This window comes from Solenopsis invicta, chromosome 14, assembly GCF_016802725.1.
Source record: "Solenopsis invicta isolate M01_SB chromosome 14, UNIL_Sinv_3.0, whole genome shotgun sequence".
NCBI lineage: Eukaryota > Metazoa > Arthropoda > Insecta > Hymenoptera > Formicidae > Solenopsis > Solenopsis invicta.
This window is the reverse complement of record NC_052677.1, coordinates 17,873,139-17,899,977: the sequence shown is the minus strand read 5'-3', so window position 1 is coordinate 17,899,977 and position 26,839 is coordinate 17,873,139. Positions and strand designations below refer to the sequence as shown.

Below are 26,839 nucleotides of genomic sequence, written 5' to 3'. Positions count from 1 at the left end.
TTGATTTTTTTCTTCTTGTCACGATCAAGAGGAAAAACAAGTATAACACTTGATCTATGTATGTAAGAATTTGAAGCATTCTTTGAGGTTAATTTGTAAAATTCTTTGTTTCGATTGGTAAATCAAACGCTTCGAAGCATTTGTAGCATCAAATGGACCATAGCCATCTTAATATAATTTATAGTAATCTACTTGTTGAAGTTTCACTGTACCTCACACATTGACAATCACGAAGACTTGCGCAGGCAATTGTTGAGTATTAATTAAATTTTAACTTCATAATTAATTTCATATTTTTATCACTTGACACTTCGAGTTATTCCTTCATTTTGAATTCTTTTTTTACTTACTCAGATGCATGCATTTGTAGGAAAAGTGTGAAGGATAAACTGAGTGGAGATAATTTGTGTTAATCAATATATACATAGATAATTAGATTTATTAACAATGCTTTATTACTATTTTTCATATTAGAATAATCTCAAATGATTGAAAGTAACAGAATTACGGAGGCTTGAAATTTCAGAACATTGTAGATATGGCAGCGTCACAAAGAGAATAAATCTTAACAATGAGAATAAAAAAAGGTTTACATATTGGGTAACGGAATTCAGTTTCAAAAGCGTTCTTGAAAATCCTAAAGTTTCACATATGTGTTTATCATCATTGAGAAGTCTAATTATTATCTCTAACATGATCCACGAAATATAAAAAATTAATAATCGAGATATGTGCGTGTATTCTATCATGATTTTATTCCAAGAAGTTCAACTCAAGCAATTCAAATGTGATTTCAGTTGCATGAGCCTCCAGGAATTATCTAATAATCTGTCAACGAATCTTACAAGCAACAAAAGAAACAAAAATATTAAAAAACATTAATGCAATATAAATAAATATATATATGTATATATATAGATATATAAATTATAAAGTCAAATAACATTGTCAATTAGTAAAAGTTGCGTTTGTTCTAATATTAGGTAATAATCATTGTTAAATCTAGTTAAAATTTCTTAATTTCATTAGTTGTGTTCTTGATCTGAAACATCCCATTCTCTTTATTGCTTGTGCCAAAATATTCTTTGATTGTCGCTTGAAGGAGACAATAGTGAATTTTTTTCTTTTGGGTTGCATATATAAAAATTCGGAGATATCATACGCATTAACTGTTGTTTTACTATTCTTTTTCTATTGTTATAAAAGCGCTGCGTTTCTCTTAACGTAAAATTGTGCTATATATATATATATATATATATATATATATATATATATATATATATACATACACACACACATATACTTTTTTTAATGCTATATATAGCATTTCTACAGTACTTGAACTTTAGAGCAATGTTAAGAGAATTGGAGAAATACCTAAAATGAAACATGATATAACAGAGTATCTATCTATATATAGATATAAAATTCTAAAACAAAAAAATAGAATTACGATATTATCACTCAGCGGACTTGCAGTCAATCCACGTAACATTCTCGAATGTTTGTTCCAAAAATAAGAATTTATTGGGAACTATTTGAATAACTTGATTTTTTCTCATTAACTCGTATATCGCCATAAAAATTAACTTTTGAAATATATATCACGCATTTCAACAAATATTTTATAAAAGCTTTGCCTATCACACGTTATTCGGTAACTTACAGTTACATCGTAATATTTCGTACATTTTTACTTCCTTTTTTTCTTTTCTCAGTTCTTTTCTCAGTTACTCGGAGCTGCCTCTTTTTCTTCTACGTGTAAATCTTCTTTTAAAGATTCTACCTTATCGACTATAGTACTATTTGCAACGCTATCCTCTTTCTCAACATTATCTGTGCATTTTTCAATTTCATTGACGCATTTTGTCGTATCTTTTTGTTTGTCACCGGTGTTAATTTTTTCATCTGCAATAGCAACTTTATCTTCCATGGCTAATTCTTCTTTTTCTTTTAAAGGTGTGTTTTCGCTTTTCAGTTTATCACTTTGTTCTGTTGTATAATGTACATCAGCTGAAAATGAAATTGTAACACTGTTTATTTCTTTTTCTTCTGGAGAACTTTTTGTATCATGTTTAATGTTGTTCTCTTGCTCGCTCGTATCTTTAGTTTGTTTATTATCACAGTTATCGCTTAAGACTTCTTTAATTTGCTCCAAGTTATTATCGTCTTTATTTTCCGTTTTCTTAGTATCTTCATTAGCATCACATGATGAGTTTTCCACATATTTTGTCTCACCTTTATCAATATCGTCTTCTATTGATAATATGGTTAAATTTGATGTAGTTTCGGATGTCACTGCTGCTTGAACATTCGGCAATTCATCTAATTTATCTTCCATTATTTCATTTTTTTTACAAAGTTCAATCTCTGTATCAATTTCAGACGCGGGTAAATCTAAAGTTTGCAAAACAAGCTCATCTTCTTGGTCAGCATCAATTTGACTTTTTTCATTTGTTTGCATATTCAAATTGTCATTGTGATTATTCACAATTTTTATTTCTATATTATTGATATCAGATTCTCCAGAAGAAATTATATTGCTTTCTTTTTCATTCGTAGTCATCACAATCTGCTCACCTGGCAACGACTCTGCAGTGTTCTCCTCAAGCTTTTGAGCTTCAAACTTTTGTAGCTGCTTATGTTCTTTTCCTGGTAATTCCGTTTCCTGATATTTCTGCAGATTCTCGTCTTCTCTTCTAATCTCTTTTTTACGAAAATAGGGAGATTTATTGCTAAAGTCCTTCTTTTTTGGTGGAAGCTGCGATTTTCGTGAATTAGAGGATTTGTGTAGATTTTCATGACAGATGCCCTTAGTTCGGTCTTCATACAACTTTGGACGTGAAAAGATCTCGGTATCAGGGGAAGTCACTTCAATATCCGAATGACTGCTGTACGTTACGCGACTTCTTTGTCGCGGCCCGACCCGTCCGGTTCCGGCGATACTTGGCGAGTTTACTGAAATAATAACATTGAAAAAATATTTCAAATACTTTGTATATTTAGGAACAATATTATTGAAAATTTGGAAGAAAAAAGTTTTTTTCTTGCTGTATCTTTCCAGGTTTTTCTTTTAAGATAATATCTTTTATCATTCTCTATGTATCTATGATTTTAATATTTTTTTCATTTAAGAGCTCTAATTCGTCAGGCAAAATTTGGATCAAAATTTAATTAATTTATCAATTAATAATTATAACTAAAAATTTACTTATTAATTATAATATGATAAGCAATTAACATTTTTTACTTGATTTGAAATAAATTTATGATTGTGCTTATCATTAATTTTTAATCGGTTTTTAACCGATAGTTTAATTAAGGAAAAACATAATCAATTGCTTATACAATGTTGGACAATTAGTTTCATTAATTAATTAAATTAATCATGAATACATATTTTTTTAATTTTAGTCGATTTTCTTGGTTTTTTTCTTTAAACTTATTTTTCTGGAAAATAAAGAGTACTATTTCACAATATATCATTTTTAATTTACCTTTGACACTCATGACTGGACCTTTTGTCATATTTCCTTGATTCACTGTGACTTTTATGCTTTTATCGGTAGCAACAATGGTTCTCTTTTCAGAGCCGGAAAGATTTTTAACGTGACCGTCCTGATGATACGCGTTGTTGGAATTATTTTCATAATTATTATGAAAATGTCTCGAATTTCCCCGATAGGTCCGATGACCACTACGATTATAGTTTGCATAATCATTTCCTGCAAAAAAAATAATTCTGTGTATGTATACATACACTAAAGTTTCAGTAAGCTTGAGATTTTTTCGCATTAAGCATAAAAAAATCTTTAAAGTTTTTGAAAAAATTTATACGATTCAAACACATTACATTTTTTTCAATCTTTTCTTTTTCTCCCATAAACTCTTTTACAGTTAACAAATATTTGATAAGAAATGTGTTCTTGCACAAAAGAATTCCAATATTGTTGCAAAAAATCGTATCAATTTTTTAAAAACAACATTTAAAGCTTAAAAAAACCATTGCAAAATAATTTTTTATTAACTTTTATCTGATTATATTCCAAATTGCAGTCTTTATAAATGAAAAAATACAAAGAATTTTAAAAAAATATCAATTTTCAACTTTATATAATTTAAGAACCAAATAGTAGTAAAGATAAAAATCAGATTTAAAGCTCCATCTTTCTTTTTTTTTAAATGCATTTTTGAGAATTTCTCTACGTTTTTCTTTCCACTGATACTTTTCTTCGTGAAATACGAGAAAATCTCAAGAGTGCTGGCACTTTTGAATAATAGTGTACATTTATATCTAATGATGAGAACACAATTTGAAACTCCCTCACAACTTGTATTTTTACTTATATAAGTGTTTCTTTATTGATTCTTACCATTAACGTGGTATCTTCTATCAAAATCTTTATAGTCCTTTTTTACATACTCTCCTAATTTAGCCTCAGATCTCGCCACATCATCCGCAATATGCGCCTGCAATTGCATCTACATGATCTACAGAGTCGTGTGACAACGCAAGATTTATGTTTTACGCAGTTCTCACCTTATCGTTATCCCATTCTCTACGCCAATTACCCTCCGCAGTTCTCTGCCTACTAATACGATCTTCGTCAATACGATTTCTCTCAGCTCTCCAAGCTTCGTACTCTGGCTGATGGTCATCTCTGTGTGATCCTCTGTTCGTTCTATAATCCTTTTCAAAAAATAGATAATTAAAAAATGGAAATGTGTGTATATATTAGATCGGTACAAAAATTCTTGATTTTTTGTAATTTTTTATTACAATAAAATAATCGGTATAATATAAATTAATTAAAATAATTTAATTGTTTTCTACAACTTTTTCTCACCTTTCCAGAAATAATATTTCGAGAATATTATTCAATATTTTCAATATTATTTTAATATTATGTTAATATTATATCTCCATTTTTATATAATATTCATGGTATATTACTTCAATATTTGTGGAATGTTATAAAAATGTTCCACGAATATTATTGTGATAAAAAATTAATATAAATTATATATAAATTCGCTAAAAAAATGCACAATGTCTGAAGTAAATATTTTTTAAAACGTGTTTACAAGTAGTAATTGTATAAATTTTTTACAATGCTGTAAATGATTTACAAAACGTCATTACTGCATTGCTTGACTTTAAATTAAGATATTACAGTTTTTTTCACAATGTTTGTTAACGGCTTCTGCACATTTACTGCAAAATTGGAAAATCATGAAAATTATTACAATGCTTCTTTATATAAATTTAAAAATTCTATTTAACAATTTGTGAAAAAATAATATTAAAAAATTTAGAATTATTACACATAACATTTAATTTTAATTTAAGATTAATATACATTCCTGGATTCTATAACTTTTCCTTGTTTTTTCTAACCATAAAATAATTCCATGACTTTAAAATACTTCGTTTGAGGTTTTACGTACTCTTTGCATTCCATCTTTTCCCCCTGATTTCCTCCTAAACATGCCCCTCGAATATTTTTGTCCTCTGTTCGAGTTGTCCTTCGTGTTCTCTCTTTCGCCCTCTTCTCTCTCGGCATCAGCGAGAAAGTTATACTTAGGATCAGGTGGAGGCCCTTGTCCCTAAAAGAAAAAATATGGATAATAATTCTCTCTCTCTCTCTCTCTCTCTCTCTCTCTCTCTCTCTCTCTCAATAATTTTCAATTTTGCAGTTATTTCTTACAATGATATTACTTTCTTAGGTGCTTACTCAAATTTTGCAAAAGATTTGCCTGACAATTTCCAAATTTTCCGAAAATTTTAATGTATGTAATTAAATTTTTTAATCATAGACTTCTTAAAACCTTTAATCATAAAATAACAAAAATCACATAAATTTTAAGTAAATTTGAGAAAATACTAAAAAAGATATTATATGAATTGATATGAATATGGCACAATGATCCATAAAGCTGGAATCAATGACACATTATTTCTTGAATTGGTTTGCACGCTGCTGTGCCTGCACCAAAGGTCACACAGACATTCTACATTAGTCATAAGTCAATTGCAATAGCACCATTGACGCTTCTGATTATCGCAATAAACAACCTTTAATTGCAAGCACAACAGCATGTAAGCTATCAAATCAAGATTTTATTTTAATATAATTTTTTTGTGCACCTGAGCAAAGGTGTGACCTTTTCGTCCTTCACCACTTGCAGATTGATATTGCTGGGGATATTCATGATGTTCCTTGGCAGGTTTCGACTTATTACTCGTTTTAGGTGGGCTAGAAAATTCTGGTGGCTCTTTCCTTTCTGGCCAGTCTGTAGATGGTACCATTTGCACCAGTGCATTCAGTTTAGCTGCATTCTTCTTGTCTTCCTCCACTTCCTACACAACAGAGTTATTATCATCCCTCAGAATAATTATTGAAGGACTCCATTCTTACCTCATGTCTTCTTCTAATTTCCTCATTCTGTTGCCTTATCTTATTAATTTTTTCCTCGAGTGCACTTGCTGCCATCTGTAATTTAGAAACGCCAATATTTATTTGAGATATAAGATGCCAGATCATTAAAAACAGTAAATTAAAAATACATAAATATTGAATTTATTTGTTCTATTACATCCTTATTAAACTTATCATAGGAAGATGTTAATACAGAATTAGTCGTCTGGCCTTTTTATTATGTAAACAATTATCTGGAGTTTTTACAACCCCAAAAAATCATTAAAAGTCACTATTATCTTTGTTAATTGTATATTGTACTTTATTGTTTCACAATAAAATTTAATATTAAGTTTAATTAGACAGGTTAGCCTAATCATATTAATTTAACTGGAGCAGGCTCTAACAGCACATAATACCATAGCACATAATATTGTACAAATATTCTAAAATATTTGTACAATATTATGTGCTATTAAATTATATTTTCAAAATAACATTTGTATGAATTTTATTAGTGTACGTAAAAAATTTGATTTAATTTGTAATATTACTGTCTCGTCAAATTTGCAAACTACAAAACACGATTTTATATAAGAATCAAAAGCAAAAAATTAAATAACTTTTAAATCAATGATTGTGTTTAAATTTTACATAGATACTGAAACATATATAAAAATAAAAAGCAATAAAATTTAAACATTTTGCTAATACTTTGAGATGTGACACATATGCATCTTTAATCTGTTAACGCGCATAGGCTAACATTCATTTCTATCATTGTAGATTATTTTTAATCTCAATTTAACTTACTCCGTATCTTTTTCTAATTTTTAGAAAGAGACAAATAATAAGTTGAGATCAAAGTTAATCTACATCGGTAGAAGTGGACGTAATATAGACTCAAATTAAACTGGGATTAAAGTCAATCTATAGTAGTAGAAACGGTCCGTGATAGGACGATAGGAACAACTCGCGACGTTGTCATTCGTGTCACGTTCCGGCGTGCCGCGAAAGGAATGCCACTTCCGAATTCTCTATCCTCTAAATAACCGATAGCAAGCGGAGCGACCTAGAGATCGAGACTCTCCCGCACGGACCGCGCTCCGTTAAAAAGTCGAAACTAGGCGCGGAATCTCGCCTAGCGGATCTAGAAGAGCGCGGAAATCGGCACTAAATCTCCTACGCACAAATCCAACTAACACGACGACTCCGGAGGACTGCGTGCAACGCAAAAAACCGGCGCGCGCGCGCGCGCGCGACCCAGAGGAAGCTGAAAGATCGGTCGTTTTTCCCATCGTGAGACAAATCGGAGAAAGTTTACGGCACTTTTGAGAATTCCGACTAGTCTGCACGGTCTTCAGCGCCTCCGCCATCGTCGCCACAAACTTTGTTAATCTCGATGAAAAAACTACTCCGTTCGCTGCACAGCGACGACCTAATATTTCAATACCATTAAGACGAATTTTCGTTGCACTAATATTTAGCTGTTCGGGGCGAACAATCGGCGATATCCGATGCCATCGCGGCTAACTCGACGTGGGGGGAATGACGGCAAGATAAGTTATATCTAAACGAAACGTAACACGCCACACTTGTCCGTAATTATTGTTATAACAACGTACGGTGGATCGGATGCGTAGGAGTGTCGGCTGGGCCCGAACGGTAAGACTGGCCAAGACTGGCGACTGGCGCACCAGCTTAGAACATCACACGCGACTGCTTATGTCAGACGCAGTGGAACGTTGCACACAACCGCACTTCGGAGCATCGGAGCATCTGTCACCTCACACCTCACACCCGTTCACACCCCGCTTTCCGCGGGCGTCGCATGCAGGCGCTTTTCGTGCGATTTTATCGACCGACGGTAACAGGCAGAAATTTTTACGACTAATTAAATTAGGATCATGCGCGTATATATACATATATATCTGATTTCCCATTGTGAGATGATCCAATAGGCTCACTCTCATGTGTCAGAGAATACATTAGAACAATAATACCTTCGACAATTTTCCGACGACTCCGACGTGGACATACCTACTTGGGCGAGCTCACAGAAGTTATTCGCAAGCCATCGTAAGTTGCGAAGGTGAGCGAGAGGAAAACGGACGTGCGCACATTTTCGTATTGATCCAGTATTCAGAATGCTCCGCGCTCTGCGATACTGCCACTGCGCTGTAATATTTTTTTAGTTATTCGTCATTTAAATTTCTTAATGACCATATTCGTAGAAGAAATAAAGCTGTTATTTTATTCTAAATTGATCGATATATTATTTAAAATTAATTTTTATATTGCTGACTTAATTGTTGCATTATAGTTTGTCTCTCTAAAGGAAATTTTAGCGTATCACATATTCTAACGAAGTTTCAAATTCCATTCGATGGAAACTTAGTTCTCATCCCACTCAGGAGGTAATCCCTCCCAGTTAGGAGGACTCACACCTTATCTTATAGAAATGCGAATTCCAATTAACATTTATCCGAGACTCAAATCACATTCATCCAAAATTCGCCTAACTCGCCCATTAGGGAGCGCTGCGGAACGTTGACATTGGCTGTGTTCCGTTTTTACTGGCAGTGCAGTAAATGTGACGTCATGACAGTACACTGTCACAACTGTTCCAATATTACTGCATTACTGCCAGCACTGCTATAGCATCGTATTTCGGAACAGCATAGTAGCCATATTGCACTGTAGCTACCTCACCTTGGAAGCTGCAGTAGTCACAGTGGCAATATGGCTACCATTCATGACGTCATTGATGTTACTAGATGCTGTCGCAGTGCGCTGCGTACCAATAACGGAACGGATTTTTCACCACTGCCAGTACTGGCAGTTATATCGGAACACAGCCATTATCTAACCTCTGACGTTCCTAACCTATCTTAACCTCGTGCTTCTTAACTTTCTCTCGATTTATTTTTCATACTAATGTGTATCGTCGTTATTTTTTCGCTGTAAATCTTCCTTTTCGCTTATGTATTCTATGTTTGACGCAACTCGATACGAATTTATCGCTATAAATGTTACGATATCGATGTACGGTGATCACGAGACTTGACACTTGTTATCACCGCTACGACCGCGTGGATTGACTATTATCACCAACGAATACGTAAAAGATCGTTAGATAATCCGGAGTTTTTATGAATTGTTTGTTATAATGAACGAAGATAATGTATGGCGTGAATTAGCGAACATTCCTGCCGATCCCCCTGAAACAAGGGACAAATGTCAACAATGCAAGCAAGTGCCAAACAATTTAAATCAACATTACAATAACATCTCTACATATTTTTGTTTTAATGTTTTTTTTTAAATACTGATTAAATCAAAACATTGTGTTTTAAGCAAAAAAAAACGGAATACAATATTTTGTTGTTTTCAAAACAATATGATTTTATTAACCATACTAATAATATGTGTACTTTTGTAGAAGACCTGTGCAGGTATGCTGGTGTCCAGGTCTGCCGAAGCAGCGTCTGAATCCAGCGTCGAGAATAATAATCTTGCAGCATCCGGCGGAAGCAAAACGTTGTCTGCGAACGGTGCCGATGCTCACATTGGCATTGGAATCGGGGAAGTGCCTAATTTTCAGGTGGAAAAAGCACAATTACTTCAACTAGATATCTCTCTCTCTCTCTCTCTCTCTCTCTCTCTCTCTCTCTCTCTCTGTGTGTGTGTGTGTGTGTGTGTGTATTCTTGTATTGAGCGAATTATGTATACAGTGACCATACATTCTTTATTCTAAAGAACAGTTTTTTTTCAAGTAGCTGTCCTTTAGATAATTATCAAAAAAATATACCTAAGTTATAGTTGCAGAAAAAAAAGTAACTAACTTCATAAAAATAATGAATTACTTACCCTGAAATTAAACTTTTTAGACTTGTTTAGTTTTTATAGGAACCCTTTGATTGAATAAGACTATGGAAAATGAATTCTGTTTTTTTAAGGGGAAAAAAGTTTCCACTGCCTAAGCATGAAGGCCTAGCAGAGATACTGAATGACAAGAATACCATTTTATTATATCCATCACCTGGCGCTGTTGCTCTGGACACACTGGATCCAGTCGGGATTAATGAACAAAAGGCATATAACTTGATTTTATTGGATGGAACGTGGCCGCAAGCAAAAGTAAATCATCAATGACGACATCGATAAATATCATGATATTTAAATTAGGGTTAGATATAAAATATAAATTTACATTATCATGTAGAATAAACTACATAAATTAGATTTATGTATATCTATGTATCAATAATCTATGGATCATCAAAAATTTAGATTTTACCTGAAATAGTGAAAATTCTTTAATTTGTAATATAAATATATCATTATTCTATCAATCAAGTCAGATATATTAACAATCTTATAACTTAATTATTAATTTAATCTTGAAATGTGTGGCACAGTCTTGGTTTATAACACTATACATATAATTACTAATTTAGACATTTGAAAAGAATACTATATGATAAAACGAGACATTGTAACAAATTATCTGATTTTTTAATATTTACTATTACCCTACAGGCAATATATCACTCAAGTCCGGCTCTGTATTTTTTGCGGGCTTGCAAACTAATCGGTGTGCCCGCCAGTGAATATGTGATTAGGACACAACCGACGGAAGGCTGTCTTTCAACATTGGAAACGGGCGCGAGTGCACTTTCGATTCTCGAAGGTGATCCCGAATTAAGAGAGAAGATGTTAGGTCCACTGCATTATTTATGTAGGTAAGTCTTTTTTAAATAACCATTATTTGTATAAAGTTTTTTTTAGAATAAATTAGAGGAAAGTCGCCAATACTGATATAGCTCTCCTTATTGTTGAAATAATATTTTTTACTTTTAATATTGAGCAAAGCTTCCACAACAAGCTTCTGCTAAAAATTGCCATAATCATACATTTTTTACAATTATTGCAGCTGTAAAGTTGCTGTACTCATTGTCAGTTTTTTTTTTTTTTTTTTTTTTTTAAACTGCATCAAGTGAGAGTTCACTTTGTTGGCAACTTGTAAGATTTTTTAACAAGTTGGCAGCAAAATGTCAACAAAATATTAAACGAGACTGTATTAATAAATGTTAGATCATTATACACATTTGTAGCTTCCTAAAAGTGTTTTATTTTTGTCTTTCATATTTTTCTTGTAGTGCAGTTTGATACATAAAATTGCTGTGCAGCGTAAACCGATACATCGTGAGATCAGACAATGGGTGAATTCAGTACTACCATCGCTTACTGAGCAGCTAAACAGCAGTTATAATTCTTACCTTTAGATCCAAGCAATTATATTAAATTGCTGCTTAATCGTTCAAGGAGCAATCATAGTATTGAATGGGTGCATTTATTTATCAATTTATTTCATAGCTCCTTCACTACAGGGCTGTGAATTCTACCATTATTGTCTAGTGTGTCAGTTTTGGAGCTTAATTTCTCAGACACTCTTTTTATGTTGTAAAAACGTTAATTATTACAAGATATAAAGTAATATTGTACCGTCTGATAGAAGACACTTTCTAGTTTGGTTGCATTTCAAAATTCACTGTGAGTATTAAAAATCTATAATTCACATTACATATATCATAGATTTTTAGTACTCGAAGTGAATAACGGAACGCTTCTTTTGCATTTATTTTTTTATTTTGTTTTTAGCTTTTGTTCAAGAAATATTATTTAAAAATAAAATAAGTAGTATACCGGTGACTTTTCTCTATAATTTGAAATATAATTGAAAAAGAAAAAAATAAAGAAATAAATCATATAATAATCAACACAAGTAATTATTTTACCAAATAATTATAATTTAAAAATTAGTTTATATTGTTTATACGGATTAGACACAAGAAGTTTAAAGTTGTTTCTTTCTTCAGGTTTCAACTAGAAAATGGCGCGGTAACACACCAAAGCAAGGAGTTTCTTATCAAACAGAAAGCTTATCCCAAATTAATTGGCAAAAGACTTGCTAAGCAATTACGTATATTACCGGATAATACCTCCTAATATTAATATATATTTAAAAATTAGATAGATAAAAAATAAATATATGAACTTTTATGAACTTTATATCAAATGTGTTGTAATGTAAAAATGAAAAGAAACACAGGATAATGTATTAGGGCGAATTTTAATAAATTTTCTATTCACAGTTATAGAGCAAACTTTAAAGCAGCATCTAGATTAGGACTTAAAGAAATAGGAAATTACATCTAGAAATTCAAAATTATCCTGGCTAGAAAAAAAATTTGGATCGAATGAAGATAGAAATCATAAACGACTATTTGGAGGACCTAACTCACTTCCGAGAAAAAATCAAGAACCTGGAAAAACATTGGGAGAAGTGTGTTGAATTTAAAAACCAAAGTACCCTATGAAACTAAACTATCTTTAATATCAAACCAAGTTTATCTTCAAATTACCTTCGTACGGGATTATGTTTAATAAATCAAATTCTCACAATAAAAGTATTATTTATTTCAATTAACATTTGAGCGATTCTATATACTATTTTTATATAACAATATACAATATAACTATATAATAAAATATCAATATACATATAACAATAATTTAAAGAAAAGATCAGGTGTACATATTCCTGCTTCTCTTTTTAATAATAAATAAAGTAATAAATATATTTTTTAACTTTACAATTTTAATTATTTTGTATCTATTATTTTTATATTTTGAAAACTAATTTATAACCGTAGACATACATTTTAATCTTTTGCGTATTTATTTTTTGTATTCTCTTTAGACCTCTTTTTTATTGTATATACCTATTTTGACACATCAACTTTCATATATGTCTTTTCTACCCGTTTCTGTCTCATTAAAAATAATTAAGTTCAAATATTTGTAAATAATATTAACCCTTTGCATTCGAGCGGCGCCACTGCGGCGCCCGGCTGGAAAACTAATTATAGAGTATAATATTTAACAGATTTTGTTGTATTCAATGTAAAAATAAATTGATGAAATTTTATTATTTGTATATGTTTGTCTGAGTATAAAATGATTTTAAGTACCTGTAAAATACTTTCCTAATATAACCAAAATCGTCTCGAGTTGCTGGTTCGAGCGAAAAAGGCCTCGAGTGCAAAGGGCCTTAAAATAATCAACTAATAGATATTTAAATCAGATCAAAATTCAAAATTGAATTTTACAAGATATTTATTTCTACATAGGCATATATACGATGTCCCATCACTACGCATTTCCTCTTAAAGATGTATTCCTGAAATAACTTATAGACGAAAATCTTAATGCACAAATGTCGAAGCTATAATACTTTTCAAATTATAAGCGATTAAAATTTATCAAGTTAGCAGCTAAATTTCGAGTCTTTAGGCATAACCATAGCTTAAAATGATAAAAATGAGAAAAAACCTTTGTTTTCAATAACAAAATTAAAATTACATATGTGACAATAATAAAATTCTTTCATTATTTTTTTTACATTCTTTAATAATAATATTCATTAATTATTTGAATAAATGTTTTGTAAATGTTAATAAGTTTTTAACAAATCTTATAAGATGGAATATATTGGTAATATCTGACTACACAAGATTTATTTAGAAGAAGGAAGCTATCATATTTGACATTTCTTTAAATTAGCTAATTTCATGTATCCTGTGTCTACGATGCTTAAAAAGAAAATTGGTTACAATTGGTAAACTTTAATCGGTTATAATTCGAAAAGTACTATAGCTTCGATTTTTGTATTAGGATATTCATCTCTAAATCACCTCAAAAATGTCTTTAAGAGGAAAAGCGATAGTGGTGGGATATCCAGTAGATATATCATTTGTCAAAATACATTAAAGTATAAAATATTTCATAAACAAAATTGTCATAATTTGATTTTAAGTTATATGTGTAACATAGCTCTAAAAGAATTAAATTATATGGAAAAAATTAAATAATCCTATTTAAAAAAATATTGACATTAATATGATATAAAAAATATGCAATAAAAATTTAATAAAGATTTAAGATCGTGATTTATATACAACAAATTAATTAGAAAATGCACCAAGACGACTACAGAAAAATCTTAATGCTGAAATAATATTTCATATGTGACTTTTATATACAACTTTCAATTCATTCGGTAAGCGCTGTTACTTTCGATTTCAAACAGTTTTTTTGAAAATAAATTATCACATAATACTGTTTTAGTTAATTTTCAAAAGATCGAAAATCTTATACCAAGATCTTGTTGTGACCGTCTTGGTCCATCTTCTATTTAATTTGTTGTATAATAAAAATTGTCTCTCCATTCCACATTTAAAAGAAAAAAATTGCCTGTTATGGTTTCCAAACTGCGATGTAACATGGACTTGTTGAGAGTTCAGCAAATGTGACATATATTACATTCATTACATCAAGCTATAGTATAGTATTTAACAATAGCGTCGAATTTACTTTCTTAGGCTCTTAGCAGAATAACTAATTTACAATTTCAAGACAATGTTTTATGTTTAAGTCTTTATCTTTACTATCTAACGTACAATAATTGTATCTCAAGTTTTAAACTAGGAGAACAAGTTAATTCAATGGTTTTTCATAAAACTCAAAGTTTATTCACAAAAAGTCAAGTACAAGTTAAATGTTCAAAATAATTTTCATTATTTTCGTTGATTTTACTCCATTTATCGGGCAGTTGACGAATGTTCCCGCGAAAAAAAACTAATAATTTTGATTTGATAGTTGATCAACTATTTTTATCAGCTAGATGATGTGGAGCGATCGAAATAAGTGATAATCCGACGGGATTAGATCTAATGAATAAACCGCAGGGAGATTTTCTCAGCCTAATCCACAGATGACATCCTTCATTCCTTTTGCGGTATGTGATCGAGTATTGTGCTGTAAAATCACTTGCCAATATAAGATCCCTTTGCTAAAAAGTGGTAGTTTTTGAACGAAGACTTGAGACACAAAACAGTTATTGTGTATTATTAAAGACAAAAATTTAAGATTCAAGTTATAAAACATTGTCGTAAAAAATTATAAATTAGTCATTCTATTAAGAGTCTTATGCAATAAAAAATACTTTCTGCAAGCTTAACAGCCGCTCAAGACAAGCTATTCGCAAGCGATTGGCTCTCTATTATTTATATATGTGTATATGTATATATATATATATATATATATATATATATATATATATATTATTTTAAATGTTACTATGTCAACGATTTTTGATGCGCGATAAATATGCTTCGGAGCAATTAGCTAATTACTTAGTGGCATTAAAATTTTCGTTATTTTGAGTATTCTTTTTCTTCGATAAATTTTCGTAGATAGATTAAATGATTTCTTCACTGATATCAAGAGGACGCTGATTGATAAAATTGTCGAACACACTACCCTGATAGCACAGAAAGTTTCAATTATGTTGCAGGGACTTTTCAACATCTCAATTGTGTATCATTACATTTGTAATGTTTCTGAGACCATTCTTTTTGAAACATTTTAGGACTAGGGAGGAATAGTAGAGATGCGTACAAGTAAAAAAATAATTAAATTAAGCAATTAATTTCGTGATATTACACTCGGAATTCTAAAAAAACTGTGTTTTAAGTACATTAAAAACATTCGGCGCGCAGTTTGGAAATCTTGTAATGTTTGTAAATTTATTTAAAAAATTATTGAGCACTAAGAACTACTTTACGATCGGTATTGCCATTTTTCGTTAGTTCGTTGGAACATTTTTGTTGCAATATTTCTGCAACTATTTTATATTAAAACCTTATATATGAAGTTTTAATTCTTACAATATAGTATTTTGCAACGTTACACAAATGTAAATTTTACGAAATCTCTCAATAAATGCGTACGCATATCGTTACTGAAGTGTTCACTGGGATGGTACACATCAGCACGTGTACAGAAGTCTTGTATAAATTCTTAACGTCAAAGAGATAGATTAATACACCCGTCTTAAAAGATGTACATTTATAATTAACATGTAAAAATACAGAATAAGTTATATGTTAATTATAAATATTGTACATCTTTAAGCGTAAAACAAATATGTTGCAAATGAAATCAGAGAGGATATTGCAGCAACCTTACAGAATAATTTCTTTAATATTTCAGAAACGTTTCTTGCACACTGAAGCAAACATTTTTAGCATTGCTGCATTGTAGAGAAGTTTCAGACATTACTTAACGTAATGGTTTCAATGTTAAATCCCTGCAACGTTGCAGAAACTTTTCTGTGTTATCAGGATATTGACTGGCAAAAGATCTCTTCTTTAATAAATTGATTACCTCTTTCATTTTCTTTTTCTCGGTTTCTTACACAATAATTGTGTATCCTTTTCTAAGCATTTACCGTCGGACAGCCATTTTAGGATCACGAAATTGCTCTTTTTATCTTGTAACTTAATCAATTTCGCGAATTTAAATAAAATTTAGAAGACACATTCTTCAAATATTATAATTTAAAAAAATTTAAAAAGAAAAAGATATCATTTCTTTTTACGAGTCTCTGAAATAGAAAGATTCCTTAAAATATATTTCTATATAAAAGTATAATTTTGGTATCATTTTTCGTATCGTAATTTTGTTTTCATAATTTTATTGCTTAATATTTGAAACATTCTACGATACAAAAAAAAATCAACATTAACATATTTTTAAATAAACACAAACAAACTGTTTATTGATACAATCAATCGTTCGTTAATATATTAAACTCAAACTCTACTTCGCCATTTTGTGGGACGAAAATAAAAGACCACGAAAGTGTGCTTTCTTTCGTAACATTGGATACTTTGCGAAACAAGTGTACACCTTGCCTCGTATATGGATCCCAGGTTACACGCTTGCCAGGCACTATTTCTTCAATTGGACCACAAGATATTGATAAATCCGAGTCCAATTGCCAATCCACCCATATAGCGACGCCATTACAAGTGCCGCTGCTGTAAAACAAGACACATTTATTTTCTCGAATTCTAACGCTTAAACACCCATACAGTTACCATAGACACAGGATATCTAAACTGCGTGATCCCCGGGTTTTTGAGAGGGGTAAAGCTCAGGTAGAAGGACACACGATTTGTTAAACAAATGTGTGAAGGAATTTGAAAGAAGAACGAGGAAATGAAACAAACAGATCTACGCTTTATACGCATACGTACACGAATGTGAGAACGCACGGTGCAACAAATTGTGCGTCTTTTTCTACCTAAACTTTATTCCCATTCCTTGATCGCACATTCTAGGCATCCTACGACTACTACAGTTACTGAAGCGCGCTTCCAGTAACATTACTAACATTTCAAAAACGCAACATTGCAAACAACGTTGCAATGTAATATTACAGAGACATTTCAGAGACATTTCAGAGACATGCAGTACCAATATTTCGCCAAAATGTTTCAGCAATGTTGTAGAAATATTATAAAATTCTCAGGCATTAAAACATGTATAAAATGTGCTGCGATATGTGTGTACCTTCTTGTAAGAAGGCATTTCTGTTTCCGAGTTTACCTTTTTACTCTCAATACAAAATCTATATATTAACAAATTTAATAACAGCTCGTATGACTTAATAAAAAAATAATATATTGTAATAAACAATGTATAAAAAGATCAAACAAAACGAGCATACAATTAGATATTAAAATAATATGTTTTTAATCTGTAACAATAAATGTACGATGTACGATGTCTCGACTTCACAGAGTCCTCATCAGCATGCATATAAATTGATTTAATAATAAAATCTTGGAGAGATACATAATGTTGATATTTCAATAATTTTGTTGTATAAAAAAATATTTTGACGCATAGATATAAAGTTTGAATAACATTGCAGAAACATTTCGCAACATATCCATGCAATATTACACTGTTTCAATGTAAGATTTATATAATGTTTCTATAATTTTTCGGTGCTGTATGGGCATTATTTTTTTCTGTAAAAACAGCATCTACTTAATAACATAAATAACATTTACTCTAAAATCGGAATCTCTCCTGTTATTCTCTTACGCTCGTCGAAATTCACGTTTCGCGTTAAATCAAGCTTTATGATGTCAAAAGATGAAGATAATGCTTTGCAAGGATACTCCCAAAGTGGTTGCGCTTCAACAGGATTATCAGTCTTCTCACTAGACATCTGAAAATAGAATACAATTTGCAGGATGAGATAAGTTAATATTTCTTTTTAAACTAAATTAAGTTAAAAGTTAATGACTTGCAAAATTAACTTCGGTATGTTAAAAACTACATTAGAAACAAAAAAAAATAACTCAGTTAAAAGTTGCATTAAGATTAAATTAAAATAAATTTAAAAAAATTTTATTTATATCAATTAAAATGTCGTAATTTTTTAAAACAGCAAAACAATTACAATATAAATCAAATAAATTTAATATTTTATTTATACATTAATTTTACATGAAATAATCAAGAAATATTGTTTGAGAATGTATATTTTACAGTTTGTTTTATTTACATAGGTAAATCATTAATTTAAGAAAAAAAATTAATAGCTAAGATGTGTTTTAAAAATAACTAGTTGAAAAAAAAAGTAATTTGTGAAATTAACTGAGTTAAAGTTATTAACTTTCTAACTTTACTATCTCATTTTTAAATTTTTTCATTAATTACTGTTTACGTTTGACAATTTCTCTTTACTATAATAAATGATATGAAGTGAGAATAAACTAATGAAACCAACTTGAATAAGTCTGTCAAAGGATGAGAGATCGAAGCCTTCACAGGTGCCAAGAGGGGCTCTTATTTTTTGCAAATCCTTGAATTCAACAGCGGCGGCCCTGATCGTCGCCGTGACCGGCATCCTTGCGATACTTGATGGATATTGGGAGGCGAGATACCAAAATCGTAGATTCTCCCAAGGTACGATGGAGCTCAGAAAGTACGGCTCGCCAAAGATGAAATCAATTTCGCTCGCCTCCGGCAGACCATCGACTGACTCAATGATTTTTACACGATCGAAGAGCCCATTCGCCTGTACAAACATCTCCATGGTTCTACGCGACAGAAAATTTTGTTCCAAGAGAAACACCTTTGCGCCTAATCTCGCAACTGCGAGAGCTAACAAGCAACCGTCCGAAACGCAAAGACAAACGCTGTTCGGAGTGATCTTCTTCCGTAAGGCCTGTAGATATCTCTGATTGCGAATTGTGTCGTTTAATTGTCCGATACGCGTCCGCGAGTACGCGATATGTGCCCAGCAATTACACTCGGGTCTCTGACAATCGGGAATCTCATCTCTGTAAAAGAAATTTTTCTTTTTATTTTAATATAGCAGACGTATACATAAGTATGGAAAGAGACTTGAAGAATTGAAAAGAAAGGTAATAAAAACAGTTAGAAAGTAAAATAAGACTTTTGTATTATTATTATAATGTAATAAGAATGACATAAGAATTACTAAGTTTTAGTTATTCAAGAAGTGAATGGATGTATTTCATTAAGTTTTATATTGTAAACTCCTTAATATGCAAGCTGAAGTAAATAAATTCTGTGTCCTAATATAGTACATAATTTAAATTATTTTCAAATATTATTTTGAAAAGTAATGGGGTTAAATAAATTAATATTTTTTTGAAACTATAAACTAAATTAAGTTAAAGTTAATAGTTTAAAATCAATTACGTTAAAAATTGCATGAACAAAAAATTAATTCTGTTGCGTTAAATTAAAAGTTGATTTTGAAAAGCATTTATATCCAGAGAATGTCGTAATTTGTTAAAATTGACTAAAAAACAACACAATTACGATATAGATCAAATATAAATTTAATATGTTATTTATAAATTAAGTTTATATAAAATGAAAAAGGAATATTTTTTACAGAAATGTATTTTTTACTTTTACATAGGTAAATTTGTAACTTATAAAAAAAATAGTAAGTTAACGTTTATGCATTTTAAAAATAACTAGTCAGTTATTAAAAATAAAGTTAAAAATCAACTCATTTAACATTAAGATAAATTAAAAATTATTAACTTTTTAATTTTATTTAATTTTTAACTTTTTAACTAGTTATTATCCAACTCTAATCAGTAATAATACAAGAAGCTAATAAAGCGGTATAAATTAGGTGAAATGCGAAACTGAAACATATTATAGATAAACAAAAACTTACATAGGTCCATTCAATAATTTAAACCAGAAAGAATATTCATCGTGATAACCGATAAGGTTGACCTCAGTGCCATACGTAATGGATATTTCTTCTGGAAGATAATAGACAGCTTGCATCCAATGATCCCTCCAAGGTATCGAATCTGCCATTTGTTGCAAACACGAAGCATCTTTTTTCATATCATCAGGTATGCTCGGATGCTCCCATACAGGTGCGCAACTCAATAACACCTGAAAATGATGCATGGCATAAAATTAATAAAAATGTCTAGAAAAATAATATATAAAAAATATATTGTTACCTGATTATCTGTATCCATATTCAAGTCCCACCACATAAAAATTGCATGTGCAGTCCCACTTGTTAGTGGTTGTGTAAGCAACGATACCTTTTCATTGTTCAATAGAGGTTCCTTACCGGACCAGTCAAACCTGAATATATTTTCAAAGTCAATATATTTAAAAATTATTATTAAAGAATAAAATACAATTGTGACATTGCAAAACTACCTTTATATTCCTTTTTCTCATTACTCGACATATTCAAATTAATTTTTCTTAAATTTTTTTTTAATCTTTTTTTGAATAAGCTCTTTCTGAGAGAGAATAAGTTCTTTAACTACAGCTTGAAAAAGTCAGTTTTTTTTTATAACTTTGCTTGTAATTTTTAATGAACATTTAAAAATGTTCAAATCATAGTTTATGCTTTTTAGATATGATGAAGGAAAAACAGAAAATAAAAATAAATTTCAAAATAATTAGATAAATATATTATATCAAATGTGTTTATTATTATAAAAATAAACGAAATGTCGCGTGGCTCTGTGTAGGGGGCAATGGACTCGTAACTAACAAATCTCAAATTTTATCCCATGTACAGACTTTTTGATTCGTAATCCAAACTAAAGAAAGAGTTGACAGAAATCTCTGTGATCTTAGAAGTTGCACATATAGCTGACAATCACATCACGTAAAAAATTTAGAGTTGCAAATGTTTATAAAGAAAACTCTTTAATTTAAAATCCACTTAAAGTTGTGAACGCAATAATAATTAATTGATTGAGATGACAAAGAAATAGATTTAAAAATGGAAATAATAGTTTTTGGATAATAATTTTTTAAATGATAAATATGTATTCCTTAGTTAAAGAGATGAGAAAATCCAAAAAAAGATAAGATCGTTACCTGAAGATAGGCTGTGCCGGCAGTAAAGGCACAAAAGTATCGCGAGGAAGACGCGACAGTTGCATATCGTGCACAGCCGCAGCACCGGAGCATGCTTGGATAGTCGGTGGAGCGTCAATCAACATCTCTCCGTTCTTAATAGGCTTCACTCGGTTCCAAGCGCAGACTTTGGAACTCTCAACCACTTGGGCCCATACCGTTCCTCTGTGTGGCACAACTATGCTGTTTTGCTAATAAAGTAAAGACCGTAAGCGTATCTTGAATCAGCAAAATCATATGCAGGCTTAGTGTTACCTCGAGAAGAACTTCGTGCGCATGACGAAATGTTGATAATGCCCCTTCGCCAATTAACTCGGTGTCGAATACTTCAGTGACTAGAATATTCGCACGTTTCGGCATATCGCCATCCTTGCCCACTGTTATCTTTGTAGAACGTTTATGGATCAATTTGATTCGGTCCTCGAAGCCATTCCCTTTTATTATTTTTGCAGCGCAATTGGCCATTGGTTTGAAAGCCTAAATAAAATCTTTTCGTATGAATTGCACCTTTGAAAAAGATTTCAAAATTCTCTTCTCTTAAAGAAGATAATAGATTAAAAACTTGGAAAAAAACTTAAAGAAATCAATTTTTTGTTTTTTGCATTTTCCTAAAGTATTACTTGTCTGAAATATGTAAATCAAAAGACAATGGGTAAAATAGACAATTTTGGCTTTGGGTAAATAAGAACAAAATGTATATTTTTTTTCCTTTAATAGCTCGTATATGACCTTTCTTGATAATTTTTCAATAGGAAAATGCCTCTTCCTTCTTAAAAAAAAACTAAAGGTAAAGTATTTGTTGCAAAAAATAACGCCTTCGATAAATATCACCATATGCTTCAATGGTCAAAGCGACCAAGATATCTTCGGAAAGACGGGAGATCTCAAGTTTGATCCCTGACTGAGATGGTATTTTTTTTGCAACATTTTTCTCACAGTTTTTTAAAGAAAAAAGGATTTAATAATAATGCTTGTTAGTATCATTTATTATTATTAAATTAATTGTCGATTTGATATTGTGATATTACTATTTTCAAAAACTGTTTCAAGACTGAAAAATTTATCAGCGCACAGACCTTGAAAGTATGTATAAAATCACACAAGACGTAAATATCAGACGTCAATATCATAAATGCTGATTTTAACATCTAATGAATTAAAATTTTTTAAAGATCAAAATAAGGTTCTGTGTGTAGCTCAAAAATTACAAAAAAAATTCATATTATTCCAAAGACGAGCGGGAAGGAAAATCAGTCTAATTTACCTATCGTCCTTTACTCAAATCCAACAAAAATTAATGAATTTTAAATGTTACAGAATTTTTAATATTATGGGATTTTTGCTGGGGTAAAATATATATATGACTTGTAATTAGTTAATCAGTTTTCAAATAAGAGCGTTTTTAATTTTTTCGCATAAATTTCTATCACAATAGAAATGATTATTGTTCATCATTCATTTTTAATGGTTTTCTAATGATTTATTTAGGAAAGAAGTACCTTCGTTAGAAAAAAGAAAAATAAGTTCCATTTCATTCCAAAAGCCAGATAATTCAAAATCTATGCTCACAATATCTCAAAAACTAATTAATTGATTTGACTAAATTTTTTATAGTATTTTTTTTTGCTTAATCTTGTCTTCCACATATAAATTTTTTAATAAAAATATTTTGCTTTTATTAACCAAATTTTAAACAAAAATCACACAAAAAAATTTTTCACTTAGAATTTATTCTCAAACTAACAATAGTTTATAATATGGATTTTGAAGAATTTTACTATAAATTTTAGCAAAATTTTATAAGATTTTAATAAAATTTAACCGGCCTATTTTATATTATAAAATAATTTAAGTTTACTAAATTTTACTAAAAATATTGTAAATTTCTTCAAGTTTATGTTATCTTACCACTATCATGATTTTGAGAGTAAATTCTAAAAGAAATTTCTGTAAATTAAATTAATTTCTTCTTTTACCTCACATGCCGTTATTGTATCTGCTCCACATCTGGCAGCCATCATTGACAACAAGCCCGTCCCAGTGCCTATGTCAAGAACATTAGCTTCCTCACCAGCTTGATGTTTCTTTTCAATAGCAGCTTTGAGAGCAACATAATACTTCTCATTCTGTGAAACAAAACATAAAATATTTTAATTTCACTGTTTAAAAAAGCATTCCAATCTGCAGCGCAAAAAAGTGACCCATTTTTGAGATTTTAAAGAAAAACTGCCACACATATTCTTCTATGTTTTTGCACATCTATTGTATATACTTAGTGAATATCTATAAACGGTTAAGTGTTTATCAATTTTTATGTTACATAAATTTAGAAACAAAAACAACAAGATTTTTCAGCTGACACAAGTTCTCAGAAACTACTGAAATTATTGACTTCAACTTTTACATAGTATATGTAAAATGCAGGGAAGACGTTTCTTTTATTTTTTCATAAATTTGGTAATGACGTTATAATTTTTCATAACGGTAATAGTAATGCTATGGTCGAGAAGTCACTTTTGACAAGCAACTAGTTGTCATTATGCATTACTCATTAAAAAAATAACTCGTCAATTAATTTGTTACTTAACAAGTTGATTATGAAAAGTGACTATTCTAATCCCTTATCATTTTTTGTTACATTTTCCTAGTTTCTTAAACGTAAAATTTACATATCAATACTAATAGCTATATATTATTCAATTGCATTGGGATTCTAAAGTTAAAAAAATTCCCTAAAATAATCCATTCTTTTCGCGCTTTAGATTAGAATACTATCTTAAAATTATTACTGAATAAAAAAAATATTAAAAATGTGATATAACAAAATACTAACTCGTTCATGGTCGTGTAGCATGTCTGCAAAGGCGGATCTAGCTACTTCTTGATGATAATCATAATATTGATCTTTTTCCTCCCATGAGGCAACACCAGTGAGAGGATTCAAGCATTGTGTAAATATACTCATGTTTCGATTAAATAATATTCTTACTACAGTAAAACCAGCTCTTAACATCCAATAATGAAATATATATGCAGGAAGGTAGAAGATTTATTTAAATAAACATGCTTTTGCTCTACTTCTCTTTATACCTGCAAGAAGTCATACTTTTAAGTTATACTTAAATAATACTAGTTTGGAAAGAAAAATTTTTGTTAATTATTTTAAATTATTTTAAACACATATATGTGTTTAGAACACACAAATTAAACAGTCAAATAAGTCACATTGACAGCCTCTATGACATAGTGTTATTTGTTCCATTCAAAATGGCAAGTAAGCCATATTGGGTTTCTTATAAATTATAAAATATAATTTATAAGATAAATAATTATTTTGTAAAATAATCTATAATCTCTGTGATAAAAAAATAAAAATTTTAATAAGTATAGGTTTTCTATCACTGGAATCACTGGATGTAGCTCTTATGTGAAATCTTACTGGTAATACATGGGACGAACTGCTGAAGACAACAATGATAATGTATTCAAGCTGCCTTGTACATCTTGGACTGCTAGTAGTTTATAAGCTACCAGTACAACTTCATTTTTCCTCTGTTCCAACATTCCAAAAACTTTAAAGATACGAAACTTTTCCTGTAAAAAAATATGAAAAAAACTAGTATACATAAAAACTGGTATACACAACAAAAGTATTGGTACAGTACAATTGCTTCTATAAAAGAGCTTATATCTCCAAAGAAAATGGCAATAAAATAAAATAACACAAATTTTTATAAAACATTTAATATTTATATAAGTGAAATTAAAGGAAATGTCAATCATAAAGATGAGAAAACCTATACCAGTCTGTTATGGATTATGATGTCTAAAAATAATTTATGTGTGAATTTTTATGATCTCTAGTGAATTGCACGCTACATATTCGTTGTCTATTAATAGAATATTGATGATTTAAATTTTTTGATTCTCAAGCTTCAGCACCACTATGTAATAGAGATATTGACAGAGTACAATGATTATAAAAAGTGTGAAAAAAATGTATCAATATTTTTGTCAATATTATTCTACAATCATGATATAGAAATAATTTTAATTTGTACAAATACCGATATACATTAAGTTGTTAATATTATTAATTCAATATTAGTAATATTACTGATCAGTATTATTAATCTGTAAGATTCCTATTATAGATGCATCTTAGCATCAATACTGCTAAATTGCTTGCCAAATTAATTTGTGATATGTATTCTAGCTTCATACTTATACTTATATGTATACATGAATTAAAAATGTTTCTAAAAATAAAGATTGCTATTTTTTTTAAAAATATCTATTATCTCAATGCTATATACACACAATTCGACAATTTTGTCCTGCAAATTTCTTTTCTTTGGAGAACCAATAACATTGTAGTTATACTATTTATGTACAATTTTTATTAAATAAATACTTGTTCTAGACAATTACCTACTAAAATGTTAAAGTACATGTAAGTCATTAAAAAATTTTTTCATATTTTTAAAAATAATGAAAACTAACTCAGAAAGCTAACTTGTGTAAAGCATTTAGTAACAACCACGTATTTATATGCAAATACTTTTTTGTTGTATTTTCGTTTTAAAAAATTCAAGAGTTTTGTGTTCTATTTGACAGGACAAACTTTTTGAAAAGGACTAGACTGCTTTACCCATATAAACAGATGCCTTCCCTTGTGGTCCTTGAAGTAGAGAGTGTGTGCAGGAAGCTCCTCTAAACTAAGGGTGATTCTCACCTCGAGTTCCGACGAAATACTTTGTAAATAAGAATTTCGCGCGGTAGTGGGTATAATCTCACCGATCGTTTGTACGCTCTTTATACAATTTTCCGCGTAATCGGGTAAGGACGCGTACCGAGATATATCCTCGATCAAAATCGGGATATACGGAATATCGGCTGGTAAGTGATTCTCACGAATAGCCAAACACGCCGGCCAGGGAGAAAATTTTAGACGCTTCCGCTCCATGCCACTGACACCAAGGCTGTGTTACAAAATTTACTGTAAGTACTGAAAATCTATAGTTTACGTTACGTATACTATAGCTTTT

General features: G+C 30.2%; 4 protein-coding genes across 13 annotated transcripts; 1 reads left to right on the top strand and 3 right to left on the bottom strand.

Annotated features, from left to right (window-relative positions):
- Nucleotides 1–421: 421 nt before the first annotated feature.
- Nucleotides 422–8,478, bottom strand: LOC105207722. 6 transcript variants are annotated; one of them, XM_039457345.1, is made up of 8 exons: nt 8,460–8,478; nt 6,420–6,494; nt 6,149–6,361; nt 5,449–5,607; nt 4,541–4,690; nt 4,374–4,482; nt 3,498–3,725; nt 422–2,958 (listed from the first exon to the last, which is right to left on the bottom strand). In XM_039457345.1, the coding sequence occupies exons 2-8, from the start codon at nt 6,492–6,494 to the stop codon at nt 1,727–1,729; spliced, it is 2,166 nt and encodes a 721-aa protein (XP_039313279.1). In that variant the 5' UTR covers nt 8,460–8,478; the 3' UTR covers nt 422–1,726. The 6 variants fall into 6 exon arrangements, with proteins under 6 accessions (XP_039313279.1, XP_011175634.1, XP_011175633.1 ...); XM_011177332.3 differs by lacking the exon at nt 8,460–8,478 and adding an exon at nt 8,045–8,269; XM_011177331.3 differs by lacking the exon at nt 8,460–8,478 and adding an exon at nt 7,873–8,015.
- Nucleotides 8,479–9,233: 755 nt separating this feature from the next.
- Nucleotides 9,234–13,422, top strand: LOC105207721 (tRNA-uridine aminocarboxypropyltransferase 2). Of its 4 annotated transcripts, none has more exons than XM_011177325.3 (5): nt 9,234–9,671; nt 9,862–10,023; nt 10,379–10,559; nt 10,962–11,160; nt 11,582–12,157. In XM_011177325.3, exons 1-5 carry the CDS (start codon nt 9,589–9,591, stop codon nt 11,596–11,598), a joined length of 642 nt encoding a protein of 213 aa, XP_011175627.1. In that variant the 5' UTR covers nt 9,234–9,588; the 3' UTR covers nt 11,599–12,157. The 4 variants fall into 4 exon arrangements, with proteins under 4 accessions (XP_011175627.1, XP_011175628.1, XP_011175626.1 ...); XM_011177326.3 differs by having other exon boundaries at nt 10,962–11,164; nt 11,582–12,155; XM_011177324.3 differs by lacking the exon at nt 11,582–12,157 and adding an exon at nt 12,302–13,422 and having other exon boundaries at nt 9,235–9,671; nt 10,962–11,164.
- Nucleotides 13,423–14,993: 1,571 nt separating this feature from the next.
- LOC105207719 (protein arginine N-methyltransferase 7) lies at nt 14,994–26,678 on the bottom strand. Of its 2 annotated transcripts, XM_011177323.3 has the most exons (11): nt 26,443–26,649; nt 25,231–25,385; nt 24,625–24,881; nt 23,768–23,917; nt 22,047–22,268; nt 21,753–21,982; nt 20,870–20,999; nt 20,569–20,798; nt 19,135–19,690; nt 18,410–18,570; nt 15,276–17,368 (listed from the first exon to the last, which is right to left on the bottom strand). In XM_011177323.3, the coding sequence occupies exons 3-11, from the start codon at nt 24,802–24,804 to the stop codon at nt 17,116–17,118; spliced, it is 2,112 nt and encodes a 703-aa protein (XP_011175625.1). In that variant the 5' UTR covers nt 24,805–24,881; nt 25,231–25,385; nt 26,443–26,649; the 3' UTR covers nt 15,276–17,115. The 2 variants fall into 2 exon arrangements, with proteins under 2 accessions (XP_025989801.1, XP_011175625.1); XM_026134016.2 differs by lacking the exon at nt 25,231–25,385 and having other exon boundaries at nt 14,994–17,368; nt 26,443–26,678.
- LOC113003646 lies at nt 25,227–26,799 on the bottom strand. The gene is made up of 2 exons (XM_026133970.2): nt 26,416–26,799; nt 25,227–25,385 (listed from the first exon to the last, which is right to left on the bottom strand). The coding sequence occupies exons 1-2, from the start codon at nt 26,755–26,757 to the stop codon at nt 25,227–25,229; spliced, it is 501 nt and encodes a 166-aa protein (XP_025989755.1). The 5' UTR covers nt 26,758–26,799.
- Nucleotides 26,800–26,839: the final 40 nt, after the last annotated feature.